The 15,857-nt window shown below is 35.0% G+C and overlaps 1 protein-coding gene across 1 annotated transcript in view; it reads right to left on the bottom strand.

Annotated features, from left to right (window-relative positions):
- Nucleotides 1–3,637: 3,637 nt before the first annotated feature.
- LOC136034358 (tRNA dimethylallyltransferase-like) overlaps nucleotides 3,638–15,857 on the bottom strand; it is a 172,372-nt gene continuing 160,152 nt past the window's right edge. The window contains exon 9 of the mRNA XM_065715492.1: nucleotides 3,638–3,889. Coding sequence (XP_065571564.1) covers nucleotides 3,745–3,889 — 145 coding nt within the window. The 3' untranslated portion in view covers nucleotides 3,638–3,744. The remainder of the gene's footprint in view (nucleotides 3,890–15,857) is intronic.

Below are 15,857 nucleotides of genomic sequence, written 5' to 3'. Positions count from 1 at the left end.
TTTAATGAGAGTCCTATTGAATATCTTCTGACTGATATGTGATGCAGAGGAAAAAAAAAAAATCATATCCCATACAAGTACGTTTGGAACAAATCTTGGCTATTTCCTCTCCCCACCCCCATTCAGGTACGGTGGTAGGCAATGGTAAAAGTAAACAGGAGAACTCAAGTACTTTCATGATTTTTGGGAAATAAAATTGCTTGCATTTTTTTTTTAAAGAAGAACAATATCCCTTCTAATTTTTCCAATTTACTCCCTCCCCCCCAACTCCACCAAAGAGGGCAGATCCAGTCCGGTTACGTCAGTCACGTATCTTAGACATGTTTTTATTCCTCCCACCAAGTTTCATCCTAATCTCTCCGCTTTAAGTGTTTGCCAAGATTTCCGCCCCCCCCCAATGACACTGGATCCGGTCGGGATTTAAAATAATAGATCTGAGTTACGAGGTCCATCTAAACATGAAATTTCATTAAGATACGATCACTCCTTCGTAAGTTAAAAATACCTAATTTTTTCTAATTTTTCAGAATTAACCCCCCCCCCCAACTTCCCCAAATAGAGCGGATCCATTCCGGTTATGTCAATCAGGTATCAAGGACTTCTGCTTATTTTCCCCACCAAGTTTCATCCCAATCCCTCCACTCTAAGCGTTTTCCAAGATTTTAGGTTCCCCCCACAACTCCCCCATATGTCACCGGCTCCAGAGCGGATCCATTCCGGTTATGCCAATCACGTATCCTGTACTTGTTTTTATTCTTCCAACCAAGTTTCATCCTGATCTCTCCGCTTTAAGTGTTCCAAGATTCCCGGTTCCCCCTCCCCCCTTAATGACTCTGGATCCGGTCGGGATTTAAAGTAAGAGATCTGAGTTGCGAGGTCCTTCTAAATATGAAATTTCATTACTGAATCATTACTGAATGATTCATTACTGAATGATTTCATTACTGAAAATGATCCGATCACTCCTTCTTAAGTTGAAAATACCTCTTTTTTTCTAATTTTTCAGAACTAACCCCCCCCCCAAAAAAAAAAAATCCCCCAAACAGAGCAGATCCATGCCGGCTATGTCAATCACGTATCTATCACGTAGACTTCTGCTTATTTTTCCCACCAAGTTTCATCCCGATCCCTCCACTCTAAGCGTTGTCCAAGATTTTAGGTTCCCCCCTCCAACTCCCCCCAAGGCTACCGGATTTGGTCGGTATTTAAAATAAAAGCTCTGAGACACGATATCCTTCCAAACATCAAATTTCATTAAGATCCCATCACCCGTTCGTAAGTTAAAAATACTTCATTTTTTCTTTTTTTTCTGAATTAACCGGCTCCCCACTCCCACCCAGATGGTCAAATCGGGAAAACGACTATTTCTAATTTAATCTGGTCCGGTTTCTGATACGCCTGCCAAATTTCATCGTCCTAGCTGACCTGGAAGTGCCTAAAGTAGCAAAGCCGGGACCGACAGACCGACAGAATTTGCGATCGCTTTTTCAAGATTTGCGATGTCACTTGGTTAATACCAAGTGCCATAAAAAGGAATGACAGAGGTATTTCAATATTAATAGACACTAATTTTAGTCTTTGTAAAATAGCACGAATTGGAAGCGAATAGGAAGAATAGCACGCGAATACGAGCAATGTGAATTCCAGGAAAAACTATAACAAATTAACAAAAGAATAAAAAAAGAAAATCAATGGGGGAAAATGTTAATTGTATTTAATCTATAAATTTGTAAAATATAGCAGATCGCTTTAAGATAAACCTACACTAGGCTAAGCATGATGACTATGTTCCAGCATAGCCATTCATTTGAACCTTCAGAAAAATATGAAATCTGACGGGAAATAGTAAAATTTAAACTTTTTCGCACAGATGCCGATTCGACATACAACACATTTGCTGAAAATAAAAGGCTTAGGGGATCAATGGTTAAACCTGTTCCATCCTAAAATTATTCAACAATCCCTTCCTTCACTAAAATCAAAATTATGAACCAAAAATGCACTATCACCCCTCCCCGGTAAAGCCCTCGGAAAACAAGTCACCCTAGCAGGACCACCTGCCTAGCAAATACGTCTTAATTTATGTTTGATTTTATCTTTCCTGGTAAATCATTACTTCCTTGGATTGGTCCGAATAAGCTGGAAAACTTAAAAATGGTGGTTCAAAAATAAACGTTTTTCATAATTTTGATCCCTTGCAAACAAGAAGTTTGAGTCATGGCAGTTTGACGTTACATAATTATGTAGAAAATGAGGGCGAACATATTTTGTTTCGAACATGGCCAAACAAAGAGACACATCCAGTGATTCCGCCGACAGTACGATATTTTGATATCCTTTAAGATATTTACGAACTTGTCGGTTATATAATACACATTCGAGAATTTTGATCGAGAATGATGCGAACACGAGACAAGAGACTGGTCAAGCAACTTTTTTATACTAGACAATTAGCTTTGGCTTGGTTGGAAAACAAATTGTAGCTATATTTTATTTTTAGTTGGTATTTTTGTTATGTTAGGTTGCTTATTTAATATATGATATGCTTTACCCTACCCCCTAATGTGCAAATATATAGCCCAAATTTGTTTCTAAACTTCTGTATTCTCATCATATTTTGTTTCATTAGCAATAATCAAACTTCACTCCTCGAATGCGTATTATATAACCGACAAGTACATATATTTGGACCAGGGCAAAATGCCATATACATTATTGTATGATGTCGAAACCTGCTTTGTTTTTGCAAATGACGTTGAAAAAAAAATCACTAAGTTGAACACTATTTTCTGTTCATTTAACTGCTATTCTTTACTGCTCTCTTTATCTTAATTAATATTCATTTACATCTACACTTAATACTACTGCCCTCTTTTATTTTTTAGATGACCTGTATGAGCTATCTTATTCAAACAACACGTAGCCTATACCCTACACTGAATTTTGTTTTAATCAAATTTGCAAATACTTAGTTTAATATATAGGAATTTAAATCATGTGAGATGGGAAGGGAGGATAGCTTGCAAAGAAGATTCAGAAACCTGTTTTATTTTAATTTTCATCGAAGCAGAGAGAGATTATTTGCATTTAACCTAGAAAGCTTTGGATAGTTGCATTGTTCTGTTTTAAATTATTAATTATTCAAATAAATGGCAAAAATTTGTGACAAAAATGGCTATTTTACCTTGCTTCAAGTGTAAGAAAAGGAGCAAAAAAAAAAAAAAAAAAAAAAAAAAAAAAAAAAAAAAAAAAAAAAAAAAAAAAAAACACGATACTAAAAACCGTAAGAGTTCAACAATTAAAAAAAAAATTAAGTTTGAATTTTATATCTTTCTCAATAGGAAAGAAATTTAACCGAAAATTTAGTAAAAAATCGACTGTATTTTAACAGTTTTTGTAATTAACTGTATAAATTAATATACTGTCACTGAAATTTTAGCGTCATTCGGCAAAATAGTAAAAATTGAAAACAAGCTTATCGTTCATCAAAAGCTAGATTTCCATTGTAATTCTAAGTTTAATTGAATTCAATATAAAATTTTTCAGAAAGTAGGCAGGTTGCTTTATTCTTAAATATTACCATTCAAACACATGGGAACAAAGATTCTATATATGTGACAAAAACAGTAAAGTCGTATTTGAAAAATGGGAAAACAAATTTACTCTATAAAAACCTGAAGTTATTAAAAACGAAAAGATAAAAAAAGATCAATTTATTTCGATGCTGAAATATGAATTTTTGTGTCACTTCTCTATTTGCGTCTTTTCTTCAGGATCTCCTTTTCTATCCTTTTTTCTTTGTTTAGCTTTCAGTTTCTGGTGAACCCGACTCTTTGTGTGTGCAACCCATTGCCTTTCACCAATCAAAACCTTGCTACACGTTGAACACCTGAAATAAAACATAAATAAACTACAAATGAGGACTATGGAAGGATAGGCATAAAAAACATGGCGCAAACATATGAGGACCGGAGAAAAATTGCCCCCTCCCCCCGATACAAAATCTGAGTCATCTTGTCGAAGTCTAATATCGATTCCCCCTCCTCTGTTCCTAAAGAAAAGCAAATTTTACCCAAAAAAATTCTAAAAACAAAAAGCCTTAAATCAGGCTCGAACCAACGACCTCAATAATGGGAGTGTACTACGGTGTCCTATTAGTCAGCCGGGCTTGGTGTTCGTTTTATACCTTTGCTGCATTAATACCCACAATAAACCCACAATAAACGTGCTTTCTCTGTGCCTTACCGACACTAACACTATATATAGTAGATATACAGCATAATTAATGTAATTGAATTTCTCTTGGAAGCCAGGAAGGTTTTTTTATGTTTTCGACTCAAGCTTCACTATAATTTATATTTGACTAGCTTGTCTGATTCTTATCAATAATATTTAATTATTTACTAGTATATGCACAAGTAGGGGAATTTGCAAGTTCTAGTCCCCTTTTTAAGTGACAAAAATGAATTGGCAACTATCCCCCAAGCCCCCCCCCCAAATTATTCAATCAACATTTTGAGATAGCCATTTTATTTAGTATAGTTGAAAGATCCAATAATTATGTCTTTAGGGGTAAAATGACCGCCCAAAGCCCGTGGAGAAAGGACTGTAATTTATGGAATTTGTCCATTGTTTACGAGTAGTATTTGTTATTAGGAAGTATAGACATTTTTTCGGGGGAGGGGGAGTTCTCCTTGGGGAGGGTTTTCATAGTGAGAATTTTTCTTGGGAGGGGAACTTCCGGTGGGGTGAATTTCACAGGAAAAATTTTACACTTGGGGACTTGAAAGAGTTCCTATACGAAACTACTTTTAATTGTCTTATTTTCTCTTTGACAACTCAATTTTGCATGCGGAGACGTTCCAGGGGAAATTTCCGGGGGCTATTTTCAGCGTGTTTGGATTTCCGGGAAAAAAATTCCACGGAAGGGGGATCTCCAAAGTGAACGAGAAAACGATTAGAAATTCAAGTCTTTTTCAGATGAAAGTATGCAAAATAAGGAGAATTTTTTTGGCTGAATCGTCCATAAGAAATTTTACGGGGAGGGGGGATTTTCAGCGTGGATGAAAGTATCTGGAGGGAATTTCACGGGAGAGGGAGTATATTTTGAGTAGAAAGAAATTTCGACGGAGGAGTTTCCCATGAGGAAAGCTATTTCATTGAGGATAAGCCCGATTCACCTGCATAATCGATTAGAAATTAAACAAAAAGTTTGTTTTAAAGTGAAAGTAAGGAGCAACATTAAAACTCAAAACAAACAGTAAATACTGTATATGAAGGGGTTGCTGTTATCCCCTTCATGTAAAGTTCGACCGTAAGTCCCTATTTTTTAAGAACGGCTACTGAAACACAGCAGCCTACTAATTAGAATATGAAGCTTTTTTAAAAGTGCTAAAAGCTTTGACGTATAGAGCAATGTATTGAGGAGGGACAAAGCCCCTTCATATACGGTATAATTTATGTTCGTTCTGAGTTTTAATGTTGCTCGTTACTTTCAATTAAGAAAATCTCCTTTTTTAATTTAATCTATCACGAAAAAAAGCATCTTGACAATAAATCTTAGCCTATAGATATGTCAAGACATATATACATTCATACATACTTACATACATACATATATATATATATATATATATATATATATATATATATATATATATATATATATATATATATATATATATATATATATATATATATATATATATATATATATATATATTATCAGGTCTCGGGGCCCAGACTCTTTAAAACCCAGGCGCTTTGCACAAATATTTTACGTTAAGGCTAATAAATAAAAGAAGAGTCGTTATGCTTGCACAACTTACAAAATAATTATACAGCGGACAAAACGTAAATTAAGCTGTGTCGTAAACACAAAATTTTATTCAATTTGACGGTTGACACAATTTGTATTTTGCCAGGGAAGACATTTTTTCTTCATTTCTTCATTAAAACTTTTTTGAAGGTTACCTTTTAATAAATCGTAAATATACAGAAAAGCCTTACCTTTTTATACATCGTAAATATACAGAAAAGACAAAAAGAAACATAATACACTGTAGCTAACAACCAGGCTAAAAGCAAACAATAAAAACCTAAAAGCTAAACAACCAACCACCAAAAACCATACTTGTTCACCTTTGTCTAAAAAAAAAAGGTGTAACACAAAAATTATTTACTTTATACCCACCATACACGATTGTAAAAATATACAGTTGTAAAAACAGTATAGTGGCAAAAAAATGAAAGGAAAGAAACAATAACAAAGAAGATAAATTACAACAATAGCTGGGAAAAACAAAAATGTACAATTTTCTGAATCTTTCTCTATGTTTTTTTTTTACATTTAATGATTTCAATTCGTTCCCAGTTTCTACCAAGTTTTGCCAATTGTCTTTTTAATAGTGTTTTTATGGGGCCTAAGACGAGGATGAACGTAATTTAATCAGTTTGGAACACCTAAAAGTAGATTTTCAAAACTTTAAAAAAAAAACGGCAAAAGGAATCACAATGAATCTTAAACTGCATCTTCCCCCATTATTTTAACAATACAAATTCAAATAAACTTTTTTTCAAACTTTCTGAAAATAGTCGCTATTTCATATACCCATCAATAAAAAATTGCAAAAATTAACCCTTTGCTTCTTTCTCGGGAGCAAATACTTTTATACACAATATTGTACATTTTATACAATTATACAAACATACTTTTACAACACTCAATATTTTAAACAATCCGAGGGAATGACAGCTTCTTTGTTGCGGTACACATAAAAAAATGGATAATGACAGCGTAAAAACCAGCTAAGTACTGATTCAGTGCAAAAACCTGTCAAGTCCAAGCTCGTTGTAATAGCAAGGTGGTGGCAAAAAGTGGGCATATGCTTCATTAATTTTTTTCAAACTTTCTGGAGTACTGAAAGGTCGATACTCCCCTACTCCCATCAATAAAGAATTTGTTTATCCTGCTGAAACCCAGAAATAACTATAAATCTAGCATATATTTATTTCACTCAGCTATTTCTTGCAAATAAAAAGGAAAATAAATAATATAAATCAATCCCCCTTTTTCATTGTTTCCCTGATCTTAGGAAAACTTTTCCCAAGGGAAATTTTCAGGAATCTTAAGAGTCGGTAATAAATTCTGTACACTAAAAAACTTTTTCCATAGTTTTCTCAGAGTATAACTTCAGGTAATAGGGAAATCTTAGAAACGATTTCATAATTTTTAAGGAGATAGAGGATATTGCAACAAAACAGCAACTAAGGTTTCAGGCTATCAAACGGCGCAAGTGACGATTTAAAAGTTGAAAAAAACAAAAACAAATGGCATTTAGAAACGTAATAAAGGGAATATTTGATATACCTTTTTGCAATATGAAAGTAGTTACTGGAAATGTATGAGACGGCCTTGGCTTAGTTATTTAACCTTCAAATGGTATAGGAGACAATCCAAAAAAGCAGAAAATTTATAACATTTTAGTTTAACTTGAATTTTAATTTAAATTATTAAATTTTAATTTCGGATGAACTCTGAAAGGGAAACTTCAAATATCTTTTCATGATTTGAAAGTGGTTACTGAAGATGCATAAGACGATTTTCCCTTAGCTATCGGACCTTCAAATAGGATAAGAAAAAAAGAAAAAAAAAAAAAAAAATGAAAATTTTCTTTTTTATTGATAGAATCCAATTCGTGCAGCTGATTGTAATATAAAATTGAAAAAAGCTCATTTTTGGTAATCAACGGATAAGGATGTAATAAACTTCATTATTTTTTTGTAAAAACTATAACAATAGCAAACACTGAGTAATAGAAGCCAATTCCTGATGATAGCTACTTATTACTACTACTACAACTACAAACAGCTGAGAGCAGCATCAAGCTGCATGAGGCCAGCACAGCTATATACAACCATCCTCGACCAGACTCTATTCAAAGCTTCACTCTTTATTCCTTCCTGTGAAGTTCCAAGTTCCTTTCAATCCTTTGTTATGACCTTTTCCCACCCATTCAGGTACGATCTGATTTCCGTGTGGCCCTAGATAAATGGCCAGAAAGCCCAATCATTGGTAATCTGCCATTCTTCATCCGTAAAAACCGTCTTAATCTTTCTTTCATTATAACTGTAGGAAGTGGAATCGAACCATATTTTTCGTACAATTTAATTGTTGGGCGCGCGAGTACCAAACGAGTACCTAGTATGCACTTCGTCAATTCCTCGGTTTCATTACAGATCAAGAACAAAGTGTGGTCGGTATAACACGCAAGTAACTTGCACTGCAGTCACCATCTTTACTAATAATACTAACCGGACAAGTGAAGCTAAACAAATGATCAATTTTCTCGTTGTTTATCAACACCTCTTAACTCTAATTTATCCCTAATATTAATCATTTTTCAAACCTTTTTTTGCACCCTAATATCTCAAAACCTCCAAAAATTTGTTCATTTCACAAGCGTTGTATCTGGTTCAAATCATCCCCATAATCTAAGTCTAGGAGAGTTTTACCTTCCAACGTGATACTATTTCTTCCTATAGCCTTTGCCGTGCTTCTTGGGATGGAGTCCGTCAAACTAATGCATATAAATAGGCAAGGCCGCATCCAGGGGATAGGAGACGCGAAATTTTGTCCGACTCGTAAAAACGTAACAAAAATGCATAAAAACATCTTTTTTTATGCGTTTAAAATTGTATTCCCCCGCCCCCGAGAATTAACTCTCCCAAACAAAAATCCTGGATACGGCCCTGTCAACGGGGATAGAACACAACCCTGCCTGACTCCTGGTTCCACTCTGAACCAACGACTGATCTCATTTCCTACCTCAACTACCACAATATTGGTCTCATAGATAGAACTAATCACTTTAATGCGCAGGTATCGTGGTTGCAGCGATAGCCGCAACCTGGTAAGAAACGAACGTCGGGCCATAGGAACCGAAAACTAAAAGACGTATTTAAAAAACCTGGCAAGTGAAAAAACATTGCCCCCTCCCCAAAAATGCATTCTAGCTGATCAGGAATGGTAGCAATTATCAAAATACCATACATGGATGAGACCATCATTAAAGCTGTCCAATTAACTGAATTAAAAACCTGTTCGAAATCTATAAAAGTAAGGACTAAAGGGGCTTGACAATTCAGACATTGCCCAATTACAAATTTCAGAGTGAAAATATGATCAAGACATCCTTTCCTCTTCCTCAAACCACATTGTTCTTCTTTAGAACTTTACCTACACAATCTATTAGTCTAATATGTGCCATCATGCTAGGTAATTTGTTTCCTATAGTAATTAAGCTTATGCCTCTGTAATTACCATACCTACTCTTATCATCTTTCGCGCAATGGGTTTTAATTAAAGCTTCCGAAAAATCACTACGTACTTCCCCTTTAACAAAATTTTTTTCACAACCTCAAATAATTTATCTCTAACTACAAAATCACCATATTTAAGAAACCCATTTATTACGCTATCAAAACCCGAAGTCTTACTAATTTTCAACTCTTTTAGTACTGTCTCTACATCTTTCTCGCAAAATAAATTTTCGTTCACTTTCAAATTGTCGAAAATATATTCATTCTTTTCTATATCATTTCCTACGAGTTTATCACAGTATAGCACATTCTCAAAATGTTCTCCCCATCTCTTCAAAACTTTCCTTATCACTAATTAAGGTACCAAATCTTTAACTAGGACAAGACCAGAGTGACTACTTACTCACAATTTCTTAACATGCAAATACAATATCTTACTATTTTGCTGGTAATTATAGCGTGTAAACAGGCTCTATTTTTGGCTACCCGAAAAGGAATAAGGATAGAACGAAATTTATCATTTCTGGCAAAAACTAAACAGATAAACAACACATAGCCCTATATAAGGATCTATAGCTTTTCACATAACCAACCAAAATCAATACAAAATTATACCAAGAAAAGATTCACAAAAAAATGAAGAAAAAAAGGAAAAGAAAAAGGACATAAAAATAGAAAAAAAAGATAAATTTAGATACTTGGTAACAATCTGTTCAATTTTTGATTCCGATTCCCTTGAAAAACAACATGAAATGCTTCTCACTAGTAAGTATAATTTATAACAAGAGCTAAGAGCTCATATGGCACTTGTGACGAGGTCGGAAGAGCCGAGAGCTCATATGGTACGAGGTCGGAAGAGCCAAGAGCTCATTTGGACGAGGTCGGAAGAGCCGAGAGCTCATATGGTACGAGGTCGGAAGAGCCAAGAGCCAAGAGCTCATTTGGCACTTGTGAGAAGGTCAGAAACTAAAGTTAAACTTTATAGCACAAGATCCTTCTAAACATCAAATTTCATTAAGATCTGGTCACCCTTTCGTAAGTTACAAATACCTCAATTTTCAAAATTACCTCCCCCCTCCCAATTCCACCAAAGAGAGCAGATCCGGTCCAGTTATGTCAGTCACGTATCTTAGACAGGTTTCTATTCTTCCCATCCAGTTTCATCCTGATCTCATCGCTTTAAGTATTTTCTAAGATTTCCGGTCCCCCCAACTGCCCCCCCCCCCAATTACGTTTGATCCGGTTGAGATTTAAAATAAGATATCAGAGTTACGAGGTCCTTCTAAATATGAAGTTTCATGAAGATCCGATCACTCCTTCGTAAGTTAAAAATACGTTATTTTTCTTATTTTTCAGAATTAACCCCCCCCCCGCAATTGAGCGGATCCGTTCCAATTATGTAAATTACGTATGCAAGACTTTTGCTTATTTTTCCAACCAAGTTTCATCCCAATCCCTCCAATCTAAGCGTTTCCCATCATTTTAGGTCTCCCCACCCCAAACTTCCCCCAATGTCACCAGATCCAGTCAGGATTTAAAATAAGAGCTTTGAGCCACGATATCCTTCTAAAAATCAAATTTCATGGAGATCCAATCACCCGTTCGTAAGTTAAAAATACCTCATTTTTTCTAATTTTTCAGAATTAACCCCCCCCCCCCAAATACCCAAAAGAGAGCGGATCGTTCCGTTTATGTCAATCATCTATCTAGGACTTGTGTTTATTTTTTCCACCATGTTTCATCCCGATCCCTCCACTCTAAGTGTTTTCCAAGTTTTAGGTTCCCCCTCCCAACTCCCCGCCCCCATCACCAGATCTGGTCGGGATTTAAAATAAGAGCTCTAAGACACGATATCCTTCTAAACATCAAATTTCATTGAGATCCGATCACCCGTTCGTAAGTTGAAAATACCTCATTTTTCTAATTTTTAAGACTTACCCCCCCCCCCAACTACCCCAAAGAGAACAAATAAGTTCCGATTATGTCAATCATGTATCTGGGACTTGCGCTTATTTTTCCCATCAAGTTTCATCCCGATCCCTCTACTCTAAGTGTTTTCCAAGATTTTAGGTTTCCCCCCTCCAACTCCCCCCAATGTCATCAGACCCAGTCAGGATTTAAAATAAGAGCTCTGAGACACAATATCATTCCAAACATCAAATTTCATTAAGATCCAATCACCCGCTCATAAGTTAAAAATACTTCATTTTTTCTATTTTTCCGAATTTACCGGCCCCTACTCCCCCCCAGATGGTCAAATCGGGAAAACGACTATTTCTAATTTAATCTGGTCCGGTCCCTGATACGCTTGCCAAATTTCATCGTCCTAGCTTACCTGGAAGTGCCTAAAGTAGCAAAACCGGGACTTTAGGTTTTCCCCCTCCGACTCCCCCCAATGTCATCAGATCCGGTCGGGATTTAAAATAAGAGCTCTAAGACACAATATCATTCCAAACATCAAATTTCATTAAGATCCAAATACCCGCTGATAAGTTAAAAATACTTCATTTTTTCTATTTTTTGCGAATTAACCGGGCCCCCAACTCCCCCCCAGATGGTCAAATCGGGAAAACGACTATTTCTAATTTAATCTGGTCCGGTCCCTGATACGCTTGCCAAATTTCATCGTCCTAGCTTACCTGGAAGTGCCTAAAGTAGCAAAACCGGGACCGACAGACCGACAGACAGACCGACAGACCGACAGAATTGGCGACTGCTATATGTCACTTGGTTAATACCAAATGCCATAAAAACTAAGTTTTTCCGAGCGAAGTAAAGAGCGAAGTTGAAACTTAAAACGAACAAAAATTATATCTTCACATCCTATTTAATATATATCAAAAAAACTATCGCAAATAAATCAACTGGTAATTTTTCCCTAAGTTTGTAGGATTACAGAAAACAAGCGCTTTACTGAAAACACAAAAGCCAAACATAAGAAACAAAAATATTGATTTAGGAGTCAAAAGTAAGTACGTAGCCTCATAACAACAAACTAATAACAAAAAACTATAACGCTTTTCATATTTTTACAGGAGCTGTGATATCAGTAACTTTCAGTATACAATTAAATTATCTTAAAAACTTAGGTATAAAAATAATAATTAAAATCATTAAACAGCATAAAAAATAACGGATTAACCAGGTAACATCTTGGTCTCACCTAGCATTACTCGAAACGAAGAACTTATCAACCATAATATGAACTCTGGAAATCCAGTTATTTCTCTCTATAAAACGGTGAACTTAAAGTTGTGATACAAATCAAACTTCACTTCACTTCACTTCAAACTTGTCTACAAAATAATCATGACATGTCCGTTTCAGATCCAAAACGACAGACAATCATTGAACTTAGCTCATTGTGAACCGAGCTAATGTTTTCAGTAAAGCGCTAGTTTTTTGTAATCCTACAAACATAGAGAAATATCACCAGTTGATTAATTTGACATAGTTTTATTGATATATGTTAAATAGGCTGTGAAATAATGATTTTTGTTTGTTTTAAGTTTCAACTTCGCTCTTTACTTCCCTCGGAAAAACTTCAGAAATGTGGCTTTAGATTTAGGGAGTTATTCGACCTGTCCCTAAATGGAAAAGCCATTCATTACTTAGAAATGAAGCGAAATTTCAATAAAAGATCATTTTTTTGTGTAGGTGCGATAAATAGTATTATAAGACAAGTTTGTTTTCATTTCAAAATATAACAATAAGAACCCTAATCCTTCTTTTAATATACAACTTTGAGTGGTTCCAGAACCACATCCCTACACTTCTCCAACAACTAAGTGGCAAGGGGTTGAGGTCAGGGCTGCAATTTTCTACGGGACAGAGAGGGAAACTGCCCCACCCAGGCATTAATTTTCCCCCAAACCCCAGTTCAACCCCCCCATGATGAAATTTAGTTTTTCCAAAAGTGTTTTCAGAACTAAAATAAGCCTGCATAATTTAAGCATCTACAGAAATAGGTCAGTTTTCTTTAATACAACTTTACCTTTTTTTTATTACTATATGGCTCGTTTTTCAATTTTCTCTGTCATTTTCACTTGATTTAGGAAAATTGGCTCCAACTTTGCCCCCCCCCACAGGATTTAAAAAAAATACGCCATTCTTTGGGGTATGGATTTAGTGATCGACTAAGAATGTCGTTTCAAACCATGAACTGGCTGACCTCTTTTCCCTTTTAAATCAAAATGCTTGATACAATACCTTTCCTTGAACTGCTTTATAAAATGAGTGCACCGGATTTATAAAAACGGTGAAATAATCTGAAAATGATCATAAAGAAAACCATAATAAGAAAAAGAAAAAAAAAGCAGGATTCGAACACAATACACTCTAATTTGAAGTCCAATGCAGTGCTAACAGAAACACGCCTCTAATAATTGAATTTGATATATTTGATGTTTTTACCTTAATTGCATAGCTTATTAAGGGGGCTTGGAGGAGGAACATATGAGAGGTGTTCTTGTAACCCTCCGGTTAAGGGTTTTAGACCGTAATTATTACAATGACGATATCGTTTTATGCTTCCAAGCTTTTCTGCTTAAGAAGTGACACCAGAGGTGTTGTTTTTAGTGCTATATCACATTTTCGGATGGTAGAATTGAAACAATCACATAGATATGAGCAATAGCTTTCAAACGAGCCATTAAACATCACTCTAAGAGGTTCTGGTAGCCCATTAGCCCCAGATTTTCCACTCGAGACATGGTACCAAAAGTGCCATTTTTATTTGGAACTTGCTGACGGTGGAATTTATAGAAAAGACGTAGATATTAGCAATATCTTTTATATGAGCTATTAAAAATATGTCTAAGATACCTACGATGCCAATACGCCCAAACCGATACACGTGATAGCGATACGTCCGACACAAAACCATAGAAATTGGATCTTTGAATTATGTTGAACAAAATGGCTATATCAAAATTTTGATTTGATGACTTCATGGGAAGGGGGCCAGTTGTCCTGCAATCTTTTTGGTCACTTAAAAAGGACACTAGAAAATTTAATTTCCGTTCAAATGAACTATTAGTTTTTTAGCTCTGCCCCAGCAAAAAAGTCATTTTCCTTGTTGTTCAAGGAGAAGGACTGAAATTTTCCTTCACCAGGTTTTCGACTATGCTGATTCCAATGGTACATTTTTCTTTTTGATCTGACGTCATTTTCTAGGAGTCACCGTCAGATGACAATTTTTTCACTAAAGAGTTTTTTCTAGACGCGTTTTTTTTTAACTTTTGGTTACAATGGGCTGTGATTTGCTCTTTACTAAGTTGCAGCTACCACTGCAACTATTATCACGCAAGGGTAAAGTGAGAGGTATTGATACAATTATGGGACCATTTCTGTACGTTTTAAGTTCGAATATCTTAATACTTTCGTAGGCTATGCAACAAAAAACACTTTTTTTAGTGAAACAAAAACAACGAACAGGCAGGGAAAGATAAAGAGAGAGAAAGGGAGAGAGAGAGAGATACAGAAGAGCAGAGGGAGAGAGAGATCTTATTTTATAAAAATAGGTGAACGTGAGGACAACTTTGACATTTTTATGACGTTGACGTTTTCTATCCGTTTCAATTTTTTGCATAATTTTAGTTCTAAAGAAAGACAGAAAGAAGGAGAAGAAAGAAATACAGAAGTAGAAGGAGAGTACGAGATATTATTTTATACAAAATAGGCGAGGGCGAGAAAATTATGACATTTTAATGACCATGACGTTTCCTATCCATTTTAAGCTTATGTTTTGTATAGCTTTTGTACTAAAGAAAGAAAGAGTTTATTTTATAACAATAAATAGATAACAACAGGTATTCTTGACATGATCCATTTTCCATCCATCTTGAACCTTTTTTTGCATAGTTTGTGCAATAGGGAGAAAAAGAAAGAGAGAAAAATTGTAGTTATTATTCACTATCTCTCTATCTCTTAAAAATCAAATCACCTCTACAAATTAAATCATTGGATAAAGATTCACCTTTCTAGCACTTGATGGCTGAGAAATCCAATCTAAATGGGTAAGAGAAAAATGACCCCCAGAGTACTCAGAGAAAATTATTATACTATAATAAGAGGTGCTAAACTTGGAACAAAAAGAATGGAAGGATTCTAATAGGAAATCAAATGTAATTTACTTTTTGGCTTACGATTGAATATCTTACACAAGAGTAGGAATCAGGTTTTGAAAAGACAGGGTCAATAGGTGTTATTTTGTGACATACGCTTAAGAAACAATGTGATTAACTTATCCCATTTTAACTTATTCGCTCTCACGTGAGAGATTTTATACGGAACTTTTTAAACAGTTCTTGTATCTCTATGTGGTTTAAAGTTTAAGTTCACTCTGCAATTTTGGTGTCATATTTTTGAGCTCACCTCTGGTTTTAACATATCAACGAAAGACGACATTTTGTTATCACTCTTAAGACGAGATTCAGTTCCTTCCGTCTACCGAACTACATTTTTGATATTGATTGAACATAGTTTTTAGATTGAAAATTGGTTGAATATTAGTTGAGAATTGTTGAAGAAAGGAA

Source organism: Artemia franciscana, chromosome 13 (genome assembly GCF_032884065.1).
Source record: "Artemia franciscana chromosome 13, ASM3288406v1, whole genome shotgun sequence".
In the NCBI taxonomy this organism is placed as follows: Eukaryota; Metazoa; Arthropoda; class Branchiopoda; order Anostraca; family Artemiidae; genus Artemia; species Artemia franciscana.
Note: the sequence above shows the minus strand (reverse complement) of the source record. Positions and strands in the feature narration are given on the sequence as shown.